Source organism: Tenrec ecaudatus, chromosome 10 (genome assembly GCF_050624435.1).
Source record: "Tenrec ecaudatus isolate mTenEca1 chromosome 10, mTenEca1.hap1, whole genome shotgun sequence".
Taxonomy (NCBI): Eukaryota; Metazoa; Chordata; class Mammalia; order Afrosoricida; family Tenrecidae; genus Tenrec; species Tenrec ecaudatus.
The window spans coordinates 147,178,231-147,199,942 of NC_134539.1; the positions used below are offsets into that span (position 1 = coordinate 147,178,231).

Genomic DNA, 21,712 nt, shown 5'->3' on the forward strand with positions numbered 1-21,712 from the left:
TGGAGCTTTGGGCCAGATAAGTTGGGAACCTGGGTTCCATGTGCCTGATTTCTGTTTATGTCATTGAAAGGGGGGCATTGCAATGAATAAATCGTTGCTCTCGCAAAAATCCTGTCGTGTAATTTCTAGTATGGTTTCTATCACCGAAGCCATAGATTCTGAATGGGATTTTCTTTAAAAGGAACTATTGATCTTTTTTCTTTGTTTCCAAATTTTGCATTCCAATCACAAGCAATCATCAGTGCATCCTGGTTGCATCAGTTAATCAACTTCAAACAGCAGAAAATGGCAAAACTATTTAATTTCTTTATCGTTATTGTTAGTGGCGGCTGCATACATTTGGACTCCATCTGCATTAACTGGTCTTATTTGTAGGGATATTAAAGTCTCTTGTCACTGACGACATTGTATATCAACATCAAGCTTGAAATGCCTTTTGTAATCATGCCTTATTCAGAATGGCCACCAAAAAGCTGTTCCCGGGGGTGTAGTGGTTCCACGTTGGGCTGCAGGTTCAACACCACCACCCGCTGCACAGGAGAAATATAAAGTTCTCTACTCATGTAAAGAGTGCCGTTTGGGGCAGTTCTACCCTGTCCTCAAAGGCCCCTATCAGTTGGAATCAATTTGATGGCAGTGAGTGAGTGAGTGCCTAATATGTTTGTCTCCACGTGTTCCATGTCATTTTTGACAGCTTCTAATTTTCCAAGATTCATTCTTTGGGTATTCTGAGTTTCAAATATTAATTATTATTTGCAGCTACTTTCTTCTATGGAGTCCTGACACGCCGACAAGTGAATTATCTGAAAGTTTTACTATGCCTCTGTCATTAAGGTAGAGTCTATTTTGAGGAGGCTGCTCTTTCTCAGTTGTATATTTTGTGTCTGTCTTCCAATTGATGGGACTGTTCTTATGATAACTGATCCATCAGACGATAGTTAGCTATTATGCATTAGCTTTTCAGTGGTCAGGTTTTTTTTTTTTAGACATATAGCTTGTTAGGTCTTTCTTCCCAGTCTGCCTTGCAGCTCTCATCTCTTGAAACCTGTCCACCATGAGTGACCCGACTGGTCTTTGAAATACTGGTGGTCTCAAGTCCACATCACAGTAACACCGAAGCCACCCCAGCAGTACAAACCGACAGAATCATGAATTTGTTGAAATAATATTTTTTAATCTCATTTCTCTCTCTCTCTCTCTCTCTCTCTCTCTCTCTCTCTCTCTCTCTCTCTCTCTCTCTCTCTCTCTCTTAACACTTAAAGGTAGTCAATGTCTAACCAAAGTATGGTCAAGGTTTTTCTCATTACATTTAGTGTCTTTCTAGCTTGTGATTCACCATATTCATTTTTTCCTTGTTTGTTAAAGGAACAGGCAAAATGCACAAGAAAAAGAAAAGCGTATATCAGCAAACCCAAGCACTTTTGTACAAAAATTTTCTTAAGCAATGGAGGATGAAAAGACTGAGCTTGTTGGTATGTTTGCAAGTTTGCATATTTCCACATTTGGCAGTGTTCTTTTGTTTCATAACCTAATGATTCTTGTATGTTGCTTTTTAACGAGTAGACATAATTTATTAATTTGAGGTGCCCTCTAGTTGCATTTGTTAAACTTGGAGACTCATAGCAGTCATAAAAATTAATTTTAAATTGGAAGGATTTGCAGTATTACTCATGCTGAAAATGACAGTGAGAAAACTTTCAATGTCCAGGGAATATTATCATGATTATTGCTGCTACCACATGTGCACACAGAACCAAGGAACTCAACATTTTTTGGCTCGAAAAATGGAGGGATTTTAATTTGGCCAGCTTCTGTATAAAAAGGAGACACCCACAAAGATAAAATCTAAGAATGATGACCAGGTAACACCACTGATTCCATCGGTAGGTAGACCAACTACTGGCAGCAACCTGGAATCTCAGTGCCTTCACGCAGCACAGAGTTTGTCTTGCACTCGTTCCTCACTGTCAATCGGGTGCTTGGTAGAAACGGAATGGATGTGGATGAGTGAAGGCATCGTCTTCATTTCGTCATTCATCTAAGGCTGCTGCTTCGTCTAAGGATGCTGCTTCATCTAAGGCTGCTTCCATCTCCTACATCTTAAAGTGCTCCACTGTATCCTGTGCATCCACTTATAAGGAAAGAGAGAAGCAAAGACAGAGAGTTGTAGAAGGCTGGACCTGGTCCCAAAAGCCAGGCTGGGAAGGGATGCACATCATCTCTGCTCACATTGGGTTGGCCAGGATTCAATGCCATAGCTCCACTTAATTGGAGTGGAACAGATGGGGAAGAGGCGGAAAATGTGGTCTAGCTTTGTGCCGGGGCTGAAGAGATCATGGACTGTCTCTAGGCCATCTCTACCACCCAATTCCACTTTATTTTCTCTAGTTTACAATACAAGGGCATGGCAACCCACACATCTATTGCTATTTGCTACTTTGATCTCACCTTTGTGTCAATAAATCTGGAATCCCCTATAACTCTAGAGTAACCCTGCCACGGGCTGTTATTAAAAGTAAAACCAATTTGATGTATTTCGCCTGATTCTAGAATCCAAAACATTACAATGAAGCTCCCTGCGTTTGCCTCTAATCTGTGGCGCAAACGCAGAAAGCTTCACCCTGGGCATCATCCTTTTAGCTTTCATGGTGGCTCTATGGCGGGTTAAATTCTAATGCAAACGTTTTGGAGGCACGTGACTATCATGTCAGAGTCCATCCTTCATTGTGTGCCTTGTGCTCAGAAGGTCTGAGAGCAGGGAGTTAAGGCCAAACTGGATGACCATGTCGGTCTTTATCACCTGCCTATTGCTCTTTGATGTCGATTGAGCTGTTGAAGCGAATGTCATCTAAATGTCTTCTTTTGTCTACATATTTTAGGAATGGGGCCTCCCCGTACTTTTAGGACTGTATATGGGCCTATTGTCATATTTCAGAATAAATGACTATATTCCTGGAATACCTCCTCAGGAGCTTGGAAGGGTAGATACATTTAACAGATCTTATGTTGAGGTGGTGTACACACCAGTCTCCAATCGGACGCAGCAGATAATGGACAAAGTAGCATCCGCTCCTTTTTTGAAAGGTGAGTGTACCAATGGGAAAAAGTGTCCTGAGACTATGTTACTTGATAGGGTGCTTGCATGTGAAATTTGTAGTGACAGGTAGAGGACAGCTAGATGATTATTAGATCACAGTCCAAGTCTGGGGAGCTTCTGTTTGTTCGCTTGCTTTGCTCTCCCACACGTGGCCTTTTAGCCCTTGCACTTTGACGGAAGTCCATTTGAGGGAGGCCCTCAATTCAACTGTCATGTTCCTGAACAATTGATCCATAATTTCAGATTTTCAGAACAGTGTCCTGGAGAAATAGAGTTACTTGCTGGTGGTGGTGGTGGTGGTGAGTGCGATCCCTAGGGAGACGCATGCTTGTAATGTAGGAGGGGTGGGGGAAGCACATCTAAATAACAGAGAGTAGGGTAGGTCTATTGAATGATCACTTCAGAACTATGAAAAATACGAACAGACGGTCTGAAGATGATTTTGCACACGATGTAACTTGTAAGCCTCTTCACCCTAAATGAGGTGTCAGGTGACTGGAGTGAACACAATGGCATTCGAGGTGTTGTCTGGCTCTCTATGCTTTGGTCCTCAAACTTGGTGGCTACCATGACCTTGCGGTCTCAGTCCCAGTGTAAGATGAAGGTCATGAGAGGGGCTGGTGCTTCAGTAAGTCTGAATTTGGCCCTGACTTGTAGCTACAATCATCCCTGGTATTTTTTCCTGCTCCCGTTCTTTTTCACACAATTATGCATGTGCGATTAATTAAAAAAATGTAACGGAAACTTTCCCTGTTGCCTGCTATTTATTCTAGGAAAACGCATCCTTCCTTTCTCCTGAGTCTTGATTCTAAAACACTCTGGATGCACAATTTCCTTGCTTGCCTTTCTGGAAGAGTTGGAATTTCCAGGGCAAATTGTTCTTAGTTTAATCGAATGGGGGGCATTTGATGATTCACTTGGGTCTTCCATTCTGTCTTGGTGAACTTCTATAATATTATTTTACGTATAATTTTGCCCGATAATCCATAGGAAGAAGGGTTGTTGGAGCGCGAGATGAAACTGCCTTGGATAAGCTTATTTTGGACAACACCCCACACAGCATGGCAGTCATTTTTAACGATGCTTTTTCATACAAGCTAAAGCATTTTCAAGGTTATGGAATTCCATATATAAAAGAAGAACACTTATCAGGTGACTTTCTCTGTAACATATTATCATTTTTTAATGTTTGCAACAAACGGTATGTGGGGGATGGGTGACACAGATGCTTTCAACCACGTGTGAGTAAAAAGATAAATCGCATTTTATTGCCCAATTTATTCCTAGGTTCATTGGATCCTCCCACTAAGGATGCTCCTCAACAAAACCAACATGTAGACATTCAGCTCAACAGATACAAAGTGTAGCACATACCAAAGCAATCCAAGCAGGTCTTTTAAGTTTAGGTCAATGGATTGCCTTTGAGGCACTTCAGTGCAGAACCATAATCAGAGCAGAGCTATAATTAGATTTTCAAGGGTAAGAAGCTTTCTGTATTTAGGCCCCGGGACAAGAGTGAAGGAGGGCCAGGGAGGATAAATACAATAACACCTGCTAGTTAGGATGACAAGACTTCATCTTACATCCTTTGGACTATTGTCAGGAGAAACCAGTCCCTGGAGAAGGCCATCATGTTTGGTCAAGTGGCAGTGGCGGTGGTGGGGTGAGAAAGAGGAAAGCCCTGGATGAGATGGATCGACACTGTGGCTGCAGAAATAGGCTCAGGCATAGGGACAATTGTGAGGACGGCCTAAGACAGGACAGTGCAGTATTCTGTGGTGTACAGGGTCCCTATCAGTCGGAGCTAACTCAATGGCACCTAACCACAAAGACAAGTTAGCTGATGGCGGCAACTTCGTCCAGAAAACAGACGCCTGAGGATAGAGGCACAGGACTTTGAGGACCTTTAGGAAGTACCAAGGAGCCCTGGTAGTACAGTGGGTTACCCACTGAGCTGCTAATTGCAAGGTCTGCAGTTCTAACCCATGAACTACTCTTGGGAGAAAGATGAGGCTGTCTACATTGGTAAAATTTATAGTCTCAGAAACCCAAAAGGGCAGCTCCACTCTATTTTACAGGATTGATATGAGTCAGAGTCAGCTGGATGGCAATGGGTTGGGTTCAGGAAGTAAAAGGTGCCCTGGTGGTGTTGTGGTTTAGGATCGAGCTGCTAATCATGAGGTTACCTGCTCAAATCCACCTTGAGAGAAAGATGAGGCTATCAGCTCCCATAAGGATTTGTAGTCTTGGAAATCCTACATCAGGTCTCTGAACCAGAATTGAGTTAATGCCAGTGTCCAGTGTGGTGTATGGATTCAACACTTGGCTGCTCACCTAAAGGTTTTTTTTTTTTCTAGCCCACCCAGCCACTTCTTAGGAGAAAAATGTGACATTCTCCTTCTGTAAAGATTGACAGTCTTGAAGAGTCTATGAAGGGACTTAGACTCTGGCATGTTTTGTCATGAGTTGGAATCCACTCAATGGCAGTGAGTTTGGTTTGGTTAGGAAGTAGAATGAATCCGTTTCAGAACAGTCTCCTTTTCTGTTCCTTCACTGAGTGTCTACTGTGTCCCTTACTATTTTCAGCTCTGGTAAATCGAGTGAACAAAACAAACAGTCAGCTTCCATGGAACATTCCAGTCAGAGACAGGAAAAGGGTGGGGACACAATCCACAACAGAACACAGAAATTGGCACTCTGTCCAAAAAACCAAAGCCAAACTCACTGCCATCAAGTCATAGAATGTCATAGTGATGCCAACGCATAGCAACCCTACAGAACAGGGTAGAACTGCCCCTGTGAGTTTACCTTTACTGGAGAACTCTCACTCTTTACGGGAGTGGAAAGCCCCATTTTTCTCCCGAGGAGCTGGCCGGTGGTTTCAAACTGCTGACCTTCCCAATCACAGCCCAATGTGTAACCATTCGGTAGTGATAAAAGCAACAACGTGATGAGATTGACTGCTAAGAGGAGCCACGTTAGATATTTTATTTTGTTGACCACAAGTCTTCTATGATGAGGTGAGTTTTGAGAAGACGGGGAAATGCAGAGAGGGTATGAGGCACATATCTGGATTTCTTCTACCAGTACTCACTGCTATTAAATCAATGTCAACCCATAGCCACTCCACAGGACAGAGCAGAACTGGCATTGGGGTTTCCCAGGCTGTAACTCTTCATGGGAGTAGAAAGACTCGTTCTCCATCGGAGTAGCCAGTGATTTTGAACCACTGACCTTGAGGTCAGCAGCCCAATGTGTAACCACTACACCAACAGGGCATTTGGAGAGAGCGAGCATTCACGTGCAAAAATAGTTCTAGTGCTGGCACTTTAGGTGATTGGCGGACCAGCGAGAAGGGAGTCCTCCTTGACTGGAGTGTAGTGTTGTGTGATTTTCAAATTCCTTTTTCATTCTGAGCTGAGGTCTGCTGGAAGAAAACCCCTTATTAATCCCTTTAGTTGGCTCTCTTTCTCTGAGTGGTTGAGAGTTCTGCCTGGTGGAGCTTTCTCTCGATTGTTTTCTCCTGGGTTTTACTTTCTGACTCTCCACACCGCCCTGGCTCTGTAACAATGGCGGTGCTTTGTACTCGCAGCTCACTGCTGGATGGGATATAACGAGTTTTGGTGTACACAGATGGTCTACTGGATGAACGGATTCGTGACCTTACAAACGGCCATAAATGCTGCTATTATTGAAGTAAGTGTTTCATTGAGAAGGTCTCATAATTAACAGAAACTTCCTCTGGAGACCTCAAGATTTTGATGAAGGATGACATAGACTCATAGGTCTTTAGTATTTATCTATAATGCACATACAAGCTTACTTTGTAGGCTCTACAAATCCCATTCCAGGCCACTACGAAAAAGCAAGGGTTGGAATGAAGTGAGTCACACACAGATTGTTGTTTCCTAGTGTATATGAATAAACGTTAGGTGGACACTACACTTTTCATCTATTATGAAAAAGTTTGAAAATGACCAACATGTAACAGACAGAACATGACCACATGACATTGGAAAAATGGCCCCAGTAGACTTGCTGGATGCAGGGGTGCCCTAAACCTTCAGTTTGTCAAAACTGCAGTATCTGTAGGATACAACAAAGTGAAGCACAATACAATGAAACAGGCCTGCACTGAAAGGTGCCCTGATGGCCTTGTGGGTTAAAGATTGGGCTACTAACTACAAGGTGAGAAGTTCAAACCCCCCAGTCACTCCCTGAAGCAAAGGATGAGGCTTTCTACCCCTATAAAGATTCACAGTTTCAGAAGCCCTAGAAAGCAGTTTCAAAGCAGAATCGATTTTGCAGCAGTGGGTGGTAGTAGTTACCTGTATAGAAATGTAGAAATTGGATTTATACAAAAGATCATGTTGTCTATCCCAAGCTTTTCATTTTAATATAATTGTAGGCTCACAGGAAATCTCAAAATCAAAGTACAGAACAGTCCTATGGACTCTTTACCCAGTAACCTCCCCCCTACCCCAATGACTGTGCTTGACTGCCAATTTCAGGAGTTGACTACTATTCAAACCCACCCAATGAGATCATGGAATATCGGCAGATGACCCACTGCTGTAATGATTACAGCAAAAACAACAAAACAAATAAAGTCCATGGAGAAGTTCTCTGTGTAACAAGTACCTGGAGTTGTCTTGAGTCTCCATGGACTCCACAGTAGCAGTTTGTTTTGGTTTATTGTTATGCATACAATGAGTGTTGCTGTTGTTAATTGCTGTCCAGTGCCACTGGGTAGGTTTGAGCTGATGAGACTTTGGGGCAGTAGCCTGGTGCAAACTATTGGCAGCACGCAGAGACCTCATTCCCAATATTTTAAAAAACAAACTCAAACCCATTGTGTCCACTGTGGCTCATAGTGATCCTGTAGGACAGAGTAGAACTGTCCCCAATCGTTTATAAACCTGTAATCTTTAGGGATTACCATTTACCCCTTCTTTCTCTCTGGGAATGGCTGGTGAGTTTGAACCACTGACCTCTCGTGCAACACCAGGGCTAATGGCATACTATAGTAGTGTTACCTTTGGGAAACTGACATTGGTGCACTCTGTGCAGGTTCACATAGCACTTGGTTAACTGGTACAAACCAAAAAGTTTATTCAGATTTTACCCATTTCTCTACATCAACTAATGATTGTGTTGGTTTAAACCCTTTTTTAGATCACAACAAATCACTCTGTGATGGACCAGTTAATGTCGGTTACTGGTATCAATATGAAGGTGTTACCTTTTATTTCTAAGACCCTATTTCAAAACGAGACATTTATGCTCTACTGCTTGACTTATTTCTCCCCGTTTATATACTTTGCATCACTCAATGTCACAAAAGAAAGAAAAAGGCTTAAGGACTTGATGAAAACAATGGGACTGCGAGATTCTGCTTTCTGGTGAGTGCTTCATCCACGTGGTGGCGGTGGGAGTAGGTCATTGCCATGAGTCAGCCCTGACTCCTCCTTCCCTAGTGCAATGGGGCTTCATCCTATGACATCGTCATCATCATTGGGAGCCTTGAGTCCAGCATGGCCGCTATGATGTATTTTTAGTGCCCTCCTTCCTACAGAGTGAGACCCCATCATACCGTGGGTTAAGTATTGAAAAGTCTGTGATTTGAGCCCACCAGCTGACTATGGGGGAAAGATGTAACCCTCTGCTCCCATCAAGACTGGAGACCTTATGGAGCAGATCCTATCAAATCACTATCAGTCAGGCTCAACTCCAAGGTACCACAGTGAGTGACTTTGCCTTCCTTCAGGGCTCAACCGCTAGCTCCACATTGCACCTTCTTCTTTTATAATCAGTAAGATTTTCATCGGCTAATCTTTGGAAGTAGACCATCAGGTCTTTCTTCCTAATCTGTCTGAGTACAGAAACACCCCTGGACACATGTTCACCCTGGGTGATGCTGCTGGTGTTTGGAATACTAGGGGCATGGCTTCCAATATCGCAGCAGCATGCCAGCCACCATTGACATGACGAGCTAACTTGTGGGGGAGGGGAATTGATGTAGGTCATATTAATAAACAATGAACTTAGGGGAGAGTGAAAAATTACTCTTGTTTCAGAACATCTTGATTTAAAGTTCATACATTTGCTAAGTTTTCTTTTGTTTGGACTTCCAAACTTTAGTTTTGCTAAATTTTGGCAAGCCAAACAGGGATTATAATTTGCTGAGCACTTTTTCTGTGCCATGACTGTGCTACTGTAAAATCACTGCCATTGAGTCAATTCTGACTCACAGTAACCTTATGTAGAGTTTCTGAGACTGCAAATCTTTAGGGGAGCAGACAGTCTCATTATTCTCTCTTGGAGTGGCTGGTAGATTTGAACCATCAACCTTGCAGTTAGCAGCTCAATACCTAACCACAATGGGGCTCCTGCCAGTGCTATCCCAAAAAAACCTAAACTCACAGCTATCAGGTCAAGGAATCCTGGTGGTATAGTGGGTTATGAGTTGGGCTGCTAATTACAAGGTCAACAGTTTGGAGCTACCAGCTGCTCCTTGGAACAAAGATGCAGTTTTTACTGTGGTAAAGATTTATAGTCTTGGAAACCAACAAGGGCAGTTCTACTGTGCCCTATAGGGTCTCAGTGAGACAATGTAACCAGAACACCTTAATTCTGTAGTAGAAATACCATTACGTAGTTTGAAAACAAAACAAGAATGTGAGGTCAAAGAAAATACACATATACATACATGAGTATGTATGCACTTGTATTATAATAAAAACAAACAATTGAGGGACAGATACAAAGATCTAGCAAAATAATAGCAACTTGAAATGCAAACAGTGAAAGCTCCAAACTTCCAAGTCTTCAAAGAAGAAGTTTGTGATGCAATTACTTTGCAAATTCTACTGTTTAGGAAAAAAGGTGGGGTGGGGAGTGAGGGAGAGGAGGGATAAGCTGGATATTTTACCTCAAAATAAATGCACTGTTTTTGTTACTGAGTCCCAAAGAAGAGTTCTCTGTGCACAAAATTTATCAAGAAAACGCTCTTTATAGATATGAAAGCAATGAGGAGCTATTTCACACCTGACTTGAAGGCATTGAGTTTTGAAAGTCACGTACCTCCCTGGAAGAGTACTTGGCTTTTCTAGAATTATCTTTTATCAGTAGGGAGACATTCAGTTTCTACAGACACAAGTTGTGAAATATCAAAAGAAGAAACAGTTTTGGAATGAGAAGGGGAATTTTGTAGGGAACTTGGGAAAGCACAAGGAATAAACCCTGGAACCTTCTAGAAGTCTCTAGAAACCATCCTTGCTGGAGGGACAAACAGGGGGTACCTTTATCAATGAGGCCTCCCCTCAGTCCAGGGTGCCTCTGTACCCACCTGAGACCAGGAAGAATGGAGTCAGCTCTAAATAAAGTCAGAAAGGAATTGGTATTTGAGTTGGGTTCATCCTCTGTAGCTTAAAGATTCTTAGTACTCGGGTGAAATGGAATCTGCATTTTTTTTAATGGGTGCTAGCTGAGGTTTGGCTATAGGTTCCTTAAAATTCCCCCCTGCCCTTAGCACTGGTTCATTTTTCTACATAACCGTTTTCATCTCCTTCATCTGCAAGTCTTCTCCCCTGAGAGAGTTTTCAGCTCCTCAGTGAAGCGATTCCTTTCTGGAGGCCGGAAGTGGGTTCTGCAGAGTGTGTATGGTGCTTCCCAAAATGTGGATATTTTTAACATAACCGGAATCATTGGAATGATAGGAATTTAAAAAAATTGGAGGCACATAAACAAACACCGAATTCAGCAGGAGCAGGAGCTGCTGGGATCGACTGATGCCATTTTAGCTTGGTTGCTGATTTACCTGGTAACCTTAGATAACTGAAAAGAGGAATTACTGTTTCCCTTTCTAGGACCTCTGGGTATAAAGCAGTTACTCTTTGGGTGGCTAAGCCCCTGGCCAGCAGTTTGAAACCACCAGCCACTCCCTGAGAGAAAGATGAGGCTTTTTACTCCTGTAAAGATTTGCAGCCTTGGGACACCCAGGGGCAGCTCTATTCTGTCCTCGAGGGGTGCTATGAGTCGGAATTGACTCGATGGCTGTTCATTTGGAATCTTTGAAGGAAAGTGACCACCTGCCTGATGCGGTCTTGAAGAATAGTCAAGTTATCATGGCCCATATAGGCCGCCATAGTTTCTTGATTGATCAGCAGCTGTTAAGTTCCCCTCCAGCTCAACAAATGGAATAGTTTTCAAATAACTCTTGTGCCTTTTCCTAAAAAATCATATACAAGAATGTTCTTAGTGGCATTGTGATAGTAAATAATAATATTAAAATAAAAAATACCGTATATACTCAAAGCCAAGTTTTTCCAGCACATTTTAATGCAGTTTTTGTGGTAAAATTAGTTGCCTCATTGGATATTTGGGCCAGCTTATACTCGAGTATATACGGTCATTTGAATCAAACTGTCAGCACATAAGAGAATATATTCATGAGAAATATCAATATTTTGAGGTAGTACCCAGTATTGAACCACACAGCTGCTCTATGGGGTAAAGACTCGGTGGTTTGTTTCAGTAAAGATTACAGCTGAGAAAACTGTGGGGGCAGCTCTTCTTTGTCGTATGTGGGCCTTTTGAGTCAGAATTGATTCAGTGGCACCCAACACGAAGTATATAATGTTGGTTGATAAAAGCAATTTGCAAAAGAGTATGCCCAGCATCCTTCTAAATACACAACAGGTATGGTACAATAAAATGGCACAGAACTAATAACCCAAACTGTAGACCCATATAGCCATGTCAATACTCACAGTTACATAATTGGCTTGGGCATCCTTTCTGATTGGTTGATACCTGTGCTGTACCAGCATTCAGGGTCTTCAGTATCACCTGTGTGCATATCTAGTAAAGGAAGTAAAACTGTATGAGAACTCCAAGCAGTATGTTTAGGAAAACAGTGTTCTTTCTTTGGGGGCAGAGAAAGGATACCCGAGCGCAGAAAAAGGTTGGACAGAGGGACTCCACTACGTCCCTTGTAGTTATAACTGTACCTGCTAGAAGCACAATCACTGTTTTATTCTCTACATATCACTGTATGTTTTACTTCATGTGTCCTAATGATTTCATAAAAGCTTAACATGATTTCACTTTTCATCTCCCTTAGGCTTTCTTGGGCTTTGACTTATGCTGGCTTCATCTTCATTATTTCCATGTTAATTACAATTGTGATTACATCCACCAAAACAATTGTCATGACGGGATTTATGGTCATATTTACCCTCTTTTTCCTATTTGGCTTGTCTCTGGTAAGTTCACCCCCCCCCCCCTATTGACTGTGCCTTTGCCTGCTTCTGGTCTCAGCTCTACTGAGCAAGTATGAATGGTCTCCATACGGTCCCCTTTCTGAGAACTCCCTACAAACAAACTCTGTTTTATATCCAGGTCTGACTTGACAAAATGATCCATCAAAAAGGGGAAAAAACCCCAGAAAGAATGCCAAACATTTTACATGTTTTCTTTTCTTCCTAAAATATGCCAAGGTCATGAATGGCCGTGCTGTGCACGTTATCTTCCTCTGCAAGGGCCCCTGGCACATAGCCCCATAACTCTTTGCCCTGTGATATCCCACCTTGCAGTAACTTCCAATTTCATTCTCCCTTCTCTGACAAGGGCCTCTGTATATTTCCCTTCCAGGATGTTTTCTGCAAAGTGTCTGTCAGCTGTTAGTTATAACATCAGAAAACAAAAACTTAAAAAGACCAGGTAACTGTGAGTTGCTTCTGACTTGTGGGTCTGGCTAATAGGCTTTTTAAAGGCTGTGCTTTGTTTTTAAATAGCTCATTGGCCCTTTCTTCTAAGGCACTTTTAAAGGCACCTCAGCCCTTTAAGTTAGCAGACAAGTACACTGTGTTCGGCCAGGTTGACTAGGGAAACAAATCCAGCGACACTCATCTATGTGTGAGAAAGAGCTTTAGATCAAGAAATAATTATATACCAAGAGTCCAACTCATGTCCCTGAGTTCAAAACTAGTCCATAAGTCATTCTTCAGACTCACACAGCCACATACAATGATGCAGAGTGCAGGAAGAGCAGAGGCCGGTGCATGCAGAGTCTTGTGTATCCACGGTCAGTGGCAACCTGGCAGGGCTGCGGCAGCTCTCAGGGTGACCAGCAAGCAGGAGAGTGGAGACAGAGAGATTTCCCAGACCCTCCTTAGCAGACAACCACCCAAACAAGGAGGCATCATCAGGCTGTGACCTGATTGACAGATTGGATACCAGCCCCTACACTTTTATCTTCAAGTTGACATACAATTGCATAGCTCTCACATACACAGACCATTCCACACCACTCAGGAATTCCGAGGCCATTCATTGAGGTTTTTCAACTTCTCATTTCTACATTTCTACCTTTTCCCCAGCCCTTCCTCCAACTTTTTCCTACCCTCTTCTTAGTAATAAAAGCAGGGAGTCTGGGCAGTCATATTGATGTGAACTAGGAGGTCAGAGTGGGGACTCAAAGCTCATCTGTAGACCATTGGACTTCCCCTCACAAAAGGGTCACAAGGAAGGGACGAGTCAGTCAAGGTGCTGTATAGCACCGACGAAACACACAATAGTTTTTTAATGCTAGTTTTTTAATGTCCCCCCAACCCCATTACCATGACCCTAGTTCTACCTTACAAATCCAGCTAGACTGGAGCATGTACATTAGTACAGATAAGAGCTCTCAACACATGGAATCCAGGACAGATAATCTCTTCAGGAATTGTAGTGGTAGTAGTGATACTAGGGGGAAAGGGGAAGGGAGAACGGGAAGAAAGGGGGAACTGATCACAATGATCAACGTATGACCCACCGCCCCCTCCCAGGGGAACGAACAACAGAAACGTGGTGAGGGGAGAGAGCAGATGGTGTAGGCTATGAAAATAGCAATAATTTATAATTTATCAAGGGTTCACAAGAGTGGGAGGGAGTTGATACCATGGGCTCAAGTAGAAAGAAAATGCTTTAAAAATGATGATGGCAACATATGCACAAATGTGACCTATAAAATTAATAAACGGATTGTTTTAAGAGCTGTAAGAGCCCTCAATAAAATGATTTTTCACATAAGAGAGATAAGGAGCTCTGGCGAGGCAATGGTTTCATGTTGCACTGCTAACTGCAGGGTCAGCAGTTCGAGCCCACCAGCTGCTCTGTGGAAGACTGGCGGGACTGTCTGCTCCTATAAATTTTCACAGCCTTGGAGACTTAAAGGGGCAGCTCTACTCTGACCACAGCGGAATCCTATGAGCGGAATCCTCAATAGCAATGGGAGGGTTTGAAAGCAAGTTGAGGGAAGGATGGAGACCAATCGTATCAATACTTTCATCATTGTTTCAGTGATAGGTATAAAGGCCCCGGTGGTGTGGTCCTAACAGCGACTCTCTGTGAACAAGTAGATGAAGCCCACTCTCTCCTCCCTCTCTCAGATAACATTGGTGTTCCTGATGAGCGTGCTACTGAAGAAAAGCTCCCTCACCAGTTTGGCTGTGTTTGTCCTTACTCTCTTCTGGGGGTGTGTAGGATTCACTGTGTTGCACAAGCAAATTCCTTCATCTCTGGTGTGGATTTTGAGTATTTTTAGCCCCTTTGCCTTCACTTCGGGGATGGCTCAGGTAAGAACGTGGTTAACTGGTTCATTATTGAACTTTGAAAAATGTTATATTTCATGACTCTCGATAATCAACGTACTCTTCAAAATCTTAACTTGGGTTCTAAGTGATTCTTCTACTATAAAGTTATGTATCTATCATCTATCTATCTATGTATTTATTTTTAAGCACAAGGGAAGAAATTTAATGGAGCCCACACAAGAAACCCTAGAGGGGCCAGCATACCCTATTGTGTTAGTGTGCCCAGCAAAGGATCACACCATTCACTGTACCCCCAAATCCCAGAGGGCCTCCTCTTGAGCTGAGCCCTAAATCCCCAGAACTGAAAGTTATTTTTTTAAAGCTTAAAAAACAAACAAACAACCTTTCTATTGCGGATTGGGTGGTGAAGGTTTGCTGAGCAGATACATTTTCTGTTCAATAATTTATTCCCATTTCATTTCCTGTCATTGCAATCCACACAAAGCATCACTTACCTTATGTCCTTCCCGTGTTTCCCATTTCCATTCTTGTTCCTAATGCTTCTGCACTTTGTCCTTGGACACGTGCTGTATTCCAGAGGGTTTCCAAGGCTGTGACCTTTCTAAAGTAGAGCATCTAGCTTACTTGTCAAGATGATTGCTGAGTGCCATTGAACTACTGACTTTTCAATTAGTTATCCATCGGTAAGCTGCCAAGGATTTTGTCTCGCTTGGATCCACAATCAATACTCATGGAGGCAGCAGTTCAGAAATCAACAGACATATTTAATTTGGCAAATCTGCTGCACAAGACTCCTTGAAGAGTTGAAAAGCAAAATATCTTAGAAGAAATGTAGTCAGAATTCTTCTTAGAAGTAAGAATGGTGAGATTCTGTCTCACATAATTTGGACATTGTGTTCTCTAGAGAAACAAAACCTCAATATATATATATATATATATATATATATACAGATAGATAGATATCAGAAGAAGCAAACAATTAATTGAATTATAAAGCAGTACACCTGACTCAGTGCAACTCACTCCCATGAGACAGTTGTGAGACACTGGCAGTCCTTCAAGTCTTGAGGGCCACCAGGTTGTCCTCTGTAGAGCAATTCAGGCTATCTGGGTACAGGCAACAAACAGCAAGGCTGGTCACCAACAGTCAGCCAGATGACAGGGTCCGACAGTCCCCAGCTCAAGAGATATAAGTTCCAATGGTGTGGCAAAGCAGGTCTTGAAGGAACCTCAGATTACAGTGACACAGTCCACAGGTTAGTTGTCCCACAGGTAGTGTGGCTTGCAAATTGAGGCAAAGAACAAGAAGGCAGCCTCACACTGGTCCGATGATCAAAGAGCAAGAGACAAAAAAGGGTAGATTCACTGAGTCATTTATCCCTTCGCCCTTCAATTAATCCCACATGTGTTTATCGGCCAGGTTGACACAATAAACTAACTACCTCACACAGTTTAGCAGGAAAGACCAGTCCCTGGAGAAAGGCTTTATCCTTGGTAAAGTAGATGGTTATTGAAAAAGAGGAAGACGCCCAAGGAGGTAGATGGATGTAAGTGGCAGTGGGCTCCAATAGGGCCACTATGAGTCAGAAACAACCCTGGGACACGTAACAACAAAAGTACTGTGTGGAACGAGAGCTTTGACTTGGGAACTGAAATTCTTTTATTCAGATCCCCTTTTTGCCACTGCTAGCAATGTGAATCCGACATTGGTAGGTTAAACTAGTGAAATTCTTTGTTCCTCGATTTTATCATATGTGAAAGGAAGATGCAAACAATAATCCATACCCTATAGACTTATGAGGCAGGTTCAGTGAGACAATATAAAAAGTTCTCAGAATAGTTCTAGAACATAACCCCACGTTAAGTGTAATCCATTGCCATCAAGTAGATTTCCAACCTATCGTGACCCTATGACAAAGCATTACTGTTCCCTAGGACCCCTGGTGGCACAATGGTTATGAGTTGGGATGTGATCTGAAAGGTCAGAAGTTGGGAGAAAGATGGGGTTTTCTACACTTGTAAACAATTGTTACTGTCTTGGAAACTCATGCGGCAGTTCTACTCTGTCCTATGGGGCTGTTATGATTCCACATGGACTCCATGGCAGTGGGCTCAGGTAAGGGTTTCTGAGGTTGTACAAGTTTATGGAAGCAGCACCTTCCCTACATGATCGTTGAAGACAAAGTGGTACATAAGCCAACGTGGTGAAGAAAGCTGATGGTGCCCGGCTATCAAAAGATATAGCATCTGGGGTCTTAAAGGCTTGAAGGTAAACAAGAAGCCATCTAGTTGAGAAGCAACAAAGTTCACATGGAAGAAGCGCACCAGACTGTGTGATCATGAGGTGTTGATGGGATCAGATATCAGGCATCTTAGACCCGAACAAAACCATTCCAATATGAATGTGGGTGAGGGGGAGCGTGGAGTGGAGACCTAAACCCCATCTGTAGACAATTGGACATCCTCTTACAGAAGGGTCACAAGGAAGAGAAGAGCCAGTCAGAGTGCAGTATAACACCAATGTGACATACAACTTTCTGCTAGTTATTTAATGCTTCCTTCCCCCGCCCCCCACTATTGTGACCTCAATTCTACCTTACAAATCAGATTGGACAAGAACATGCACACTGCTATGGATAAGAGCCTTCAACACAGGGATAAACCCCTGAGCGCCAACAACAAGAATAGAGATACCAGGAGGAAAAGGGGAAGGTGGGGGTAGAAAGGGAGAACTGAGCACAAGGATCAACATATCACCCCCTCCCAAGGGGATGAACAACAGAAAAATGGCTGAAGGGTGACAGAGGACGATGTCATATATGAAAATAATCTACAACTTATCAAGGGTTCAGGAAAGAGGAGGGCAGAGGAGGGAGGGGGAAAATGAGGAGCCTATATCAAAGTCTCAAGTAGAAAGACAATGCTTTGAGAATGATGACGGCAACGTATGTACAAATGTGCTTGACACAACGGCTGAATGCATGGACTGTGATAAAAGATGTAAGAGCCCCCCAATAAAAAGTATTTAATTAATAAAAGTTTATGGGAGCAGATTGCCATATCTTTCTCCCAATGGCTCCAACCATTGACCTTTGGGTTCGTGACCCAACACTTACCCAGTGTGGCACCAAGTTTCCTTCCATGTCAGTGTAGCTGCTATTGTATTGCACAATTATAAATATGAATCTCTATCTTCAACAAAGGAGAGGTACATTATTTTATAATATCCTCATGAGATAGTTCAAAGGATTCCTCAAATTGTTTTCTAAAATGTATATAGATGTGATGGTTCACAATACTGTATTAACTTCTTGAAAACAAGCCACTGAGTTCTAATTTACATTCATACTCATAGATCACCGTACTTGGTATCTATGGTCTCTCTTAACAGTCCTTTGATCTTTTTATTAAAAAAATAAATATGCATTTTGACGGCATTATAAAAACTTGATGACAAAGATGTTTAGGAAAATAATAATTACTATTGCTATACTGAGCTACTTTTCATTTATTTCCTTCAAATATTTTTTTCCTGGGCTCTCAGATTATCCATGTGGATTATTACTTATATGATGGACTTTTTTCTGACTCTTCCGGGGACTCATCCGTAGTCATCGGACCTTTTTCAATGTTGGTGTTTGATTGTCTTCTGTACTTGGTTCTGGCATTGTACTGGGACAGAGTCTTACCGTGTAAGTAGTTGCAAGGTTTTCTCTGACCTCTCTAGGTATTGTACTACATTGAATAATTTTTTCCTATACCCCTTTAAATATATTTAAAGAAATAAAGGATAGCAAGTATTTCCCACCACAGGCTGAATGAGTTCTCTGTGTGCACCCTATAGTTTTAAAGATCTGAGGGATATTAATGTAAAAATAATGATTGTTCTCACTTTAATTTAACAGTACATCATTACTGCGTGATAATAAAATTTTAGCACATATTATAATTATAGAGTCGCCAAATGCTGTTAGTCTTGCCAAGGATTCCTGAATATATTTTAAAAGAATTAGATTTAGGATTTATACTAGAATCAGCTAGAATAAATTTATTCTTAAGATTGCTTACAAACTGCAGGGCCATAGTCCTGTGCTACCTGCTGCCATTGTGTCTATTCTAACTCATAACAACCTCACGTAGGTTTACAGCCATAAGAGCCCTAGATAGGATTTCTGAGGTTTTATGGCATAGTGGTTTATGTGTTGGGCTGTTAACCACAAGATCGCCAGTTCAAAACTTCCGGCCTCATGAGAGAAAGATGAGGTTTTCTACTCCCTTGAAGATTTACAGTCTCAAAATACACAAGACAGTTCTACTCTGTCCTATAAACTTGCTGTGAGTAGGAGTTGACTCAATGGTAGTGTGATGAGATGAGACATCTTTATGAGACCTGACAACCTATCCTCATCTTTCTCTTCGTCTTTTTCATCAGAGAGACTGGCGGGTTTGAATTGCAGCTCTTTTGGTCCATGGCAAAGCCAACAGCACCACTGGGGATAGTAGTACTGTTAATGCCTCTTATACAATATTTTATTGACAAGGATGTGGAGCTGGTAAAAAAAAATTCGACACAGATGGGAGCTCACATGGGATATAATCAGTGTTTTCTTTCCTTCTCCTTTTGCAGGAAGGATCATTTCTGAAAGAGAGTGTTCCGTTCTTTAAAGAAATAGCAGAAATGAAAATTAGAAAGTGTGGTTTTAGCATTATCCTCAGATCTTTTCATACATGGTGCATCTTTACAGAAGTGTATTACCCAGTGAGATTTTCTTTTTCTTGAGAACAACCAGAAATTTCACTTAAAAAAAGAATTCCTTTAAACATACTGGTATTAGAATGCTTTCTTTTGTAAAATTTTATTTACTTGACTTATTTTATGTGGTCCATCTACCTTGATGACAGCTAAGGTGCTTTCAGATGTATATATGTATTGCCTTACATCTATTTCTACCTTTCTGTCATTTCCGGTTCATATCTGAAGACCCTTACTAAAAATTACTGTTACATTTTTTTTGAAGTCTGAAAATTTCCATCTATTTTCTCTAAACAAATATTATCTCTCCATGTACTTTTCATTCCTGTATTTTCATGTGATGTTCAATTGTTGGGTTGTGGTTATATGATTTGTTGGGTTCACAAACATGCTTGCTATTGTTCTTATGTGCCACATGCCAGCTTTGTATTTCTGAAATACAAATATTTGTATTTTGGAAAAAACAAACACAGGGTTCACATATTCTTCTAAGTACCTTTAAAAATCGATTTACCCCCAAATTCTTATTTGTACGTGTGGAAAGTTCTGTATTGCTTAACTTTTGGGATAATATATCGTTGTCCTTTGGATGTGCACTGTTTACTTTGTCATCACAACTTATCTCAATGTAAAGCTAAAATTCATAATGCTTATAAATCCAAGGCATTAGGCATTTTTATGATGGAGATTTCTTTACACATTGGGCTTACAGGACTGATCTGATTTATGCATTGGGCTTACACATTACTGATCCGATATTTTATTGTCTCGGTTACTTAGATGGAAATGAGCGTCGATATTCTCTACTGTTTTTCCTGAACTCATCAAATTGTGTCCAACAGCAAAGGATTGATAGAGCCATTGAGAGAGCAATAGATCCTGAGCATTCGCCTGATGACTGCTTTGAGCCAGTAGCTCCAGAATTCCACGGAAAGGAAGCCATCAGGTAAACACATAGGTAGTCATTCATATAGGAGCGTGCAAGACTAAAGACCGGCCAACCAACCACCGTAGGGCGAGTCTTGGGCAAAAGATCCAGAGAATTGAACCTTGTTTTCATGAGCTCCACTTTGGATGGTTCCGTTGCCATCAGCTCCAGTTTCTTCCAGCTGATAGTTGAAAAGGATGCCCATTTCCTCTGAGTCCTTCCAGGTAGGGTTGACTGGTCCCCGTCTAGCTGATCTTTCTCTGTTTCTGTCTTTGATGACCTACTTCTCTTTTAAACTTGCTTTGCTCATTCTCTGAACGCCTTGGTTCATAGTTTGTCCAGCATATTGGTGCTAGATGCCAGCGACCTGGTCCCAACTCACAGGGACCTTGCCTACCACAGAACAAACCACGGCCTGGTCCGGCACCATTCTCCCAATTGCTATGTATGAGCCCATAATTGCAACCACTGTATCAATCCATCTTGTTCTTTTAATTTTTTCCATGAACCTCTACTTTACCAAACATGAGGTCTATCTCCAAGGACTGGTCTCCCCTGGTAATATGTCCAAAGTATGTGAGACGAAGTTTCACCATTCTTATTTCTAAGAAGAATTTTGGCTGTACTTCTGCAAGATAGATTTGTCTGCCCAGTCCATGATCTACTTAATAGAGTTTAGCGACACCATTATTAAAATCTATCTAACTTTCTTTCCTCTTCCTCATTCGTTATTCAACTTTCACATGTATATGAGGCAATCGAACATACTGTGACTTGAGTCAAATTGCAATAGTCCTCAAAGTGTGAACTCTGTTTTTTATCCCTTTAAAGATGTCTTTTGCAGAAGATTTTTTCCAATCGCATATATCATTTAATTTCTCAACTGCTGCTTCCACAATTGTTTATTGTGGATCCAAGTAAAATAAGCCCCTTGACAGCATCTATATTTTAAAATGCATCATGGCATTGTTTACTGGTCTAGCTGTGAGTATCTTATTTGCTTTATGTTGAGGTGTAATCTATACTGAAGGCTGAATTCTTTGATCTTCATGTTGTCTAATATATACATGCATAGACTGAGTAATTTGAACTTCAGAAAATCTTGGAAAAATAAATTTCTCTAACCCTTCATGTCCTTTATGAAATGAGAGTGACCTCAATTTTGAAAGGTTGTTATTATATTCAACATGTAACATAATCATGAGTCTCTCTTTAACATATGTATGTTTAATATGTAAATAATCAAATGAGGAGCCCTTAAAATATCTGCAAAAACCCTTTTCACTAGGGGTTCTAAATCTTCATGGGCTTAAACCCAAATATCTGAGGGTTTT

The 21,712-nt window shown here is 41.6% G+C and overlaps 1 protein-coding gene across 1 annotated transcript in view; it reads left to right on the forward strand.

The window, feature by feature from the left end:
• Positions 1-1,376: 1,376 nt before the first annotated feature.
• The window catches only part of ABCA6 (ATP binding cassette subfamily A member 6), a 69,481-nt gene continuing 49,145 nt past the window's right edge, over positions 1,377-21,712 (forward strand). The window contains exons 1-9 of the mRNA XM_075559685.1: positions 1,377-1,472; positions 2,880-3,084; positions 4,088-4,249; positions 6,690-6,793; positions 8,273-8,499; positions 12,222-12,363; positions 14,533-14,718; positions 18,242-18,389; positions 20,231-20,396. Of these exons, the coding sequence (XP_075415800.1) occupies positions 1,377-1,472; positions 2,880-3,084; positions 4,088-4,249; positions 6,690-6,793; positions 8,273-8,499; positions 12,222-12,363; positions 14,533-14,718; positions 18,242-18,389; positions 20,231-20,396 (1,436 nt within the window). The remainder of the gene's footprint in view (positions 1,473-2,879; positions 3,085-4,087; positions 4,250-6,689; positions 6,794-8,272; positions 8,500-12,221; positions 12,364-14,532; positions 14,719-18,241; positions 18,390-20,230; positions 20,397-21,712) is intronic.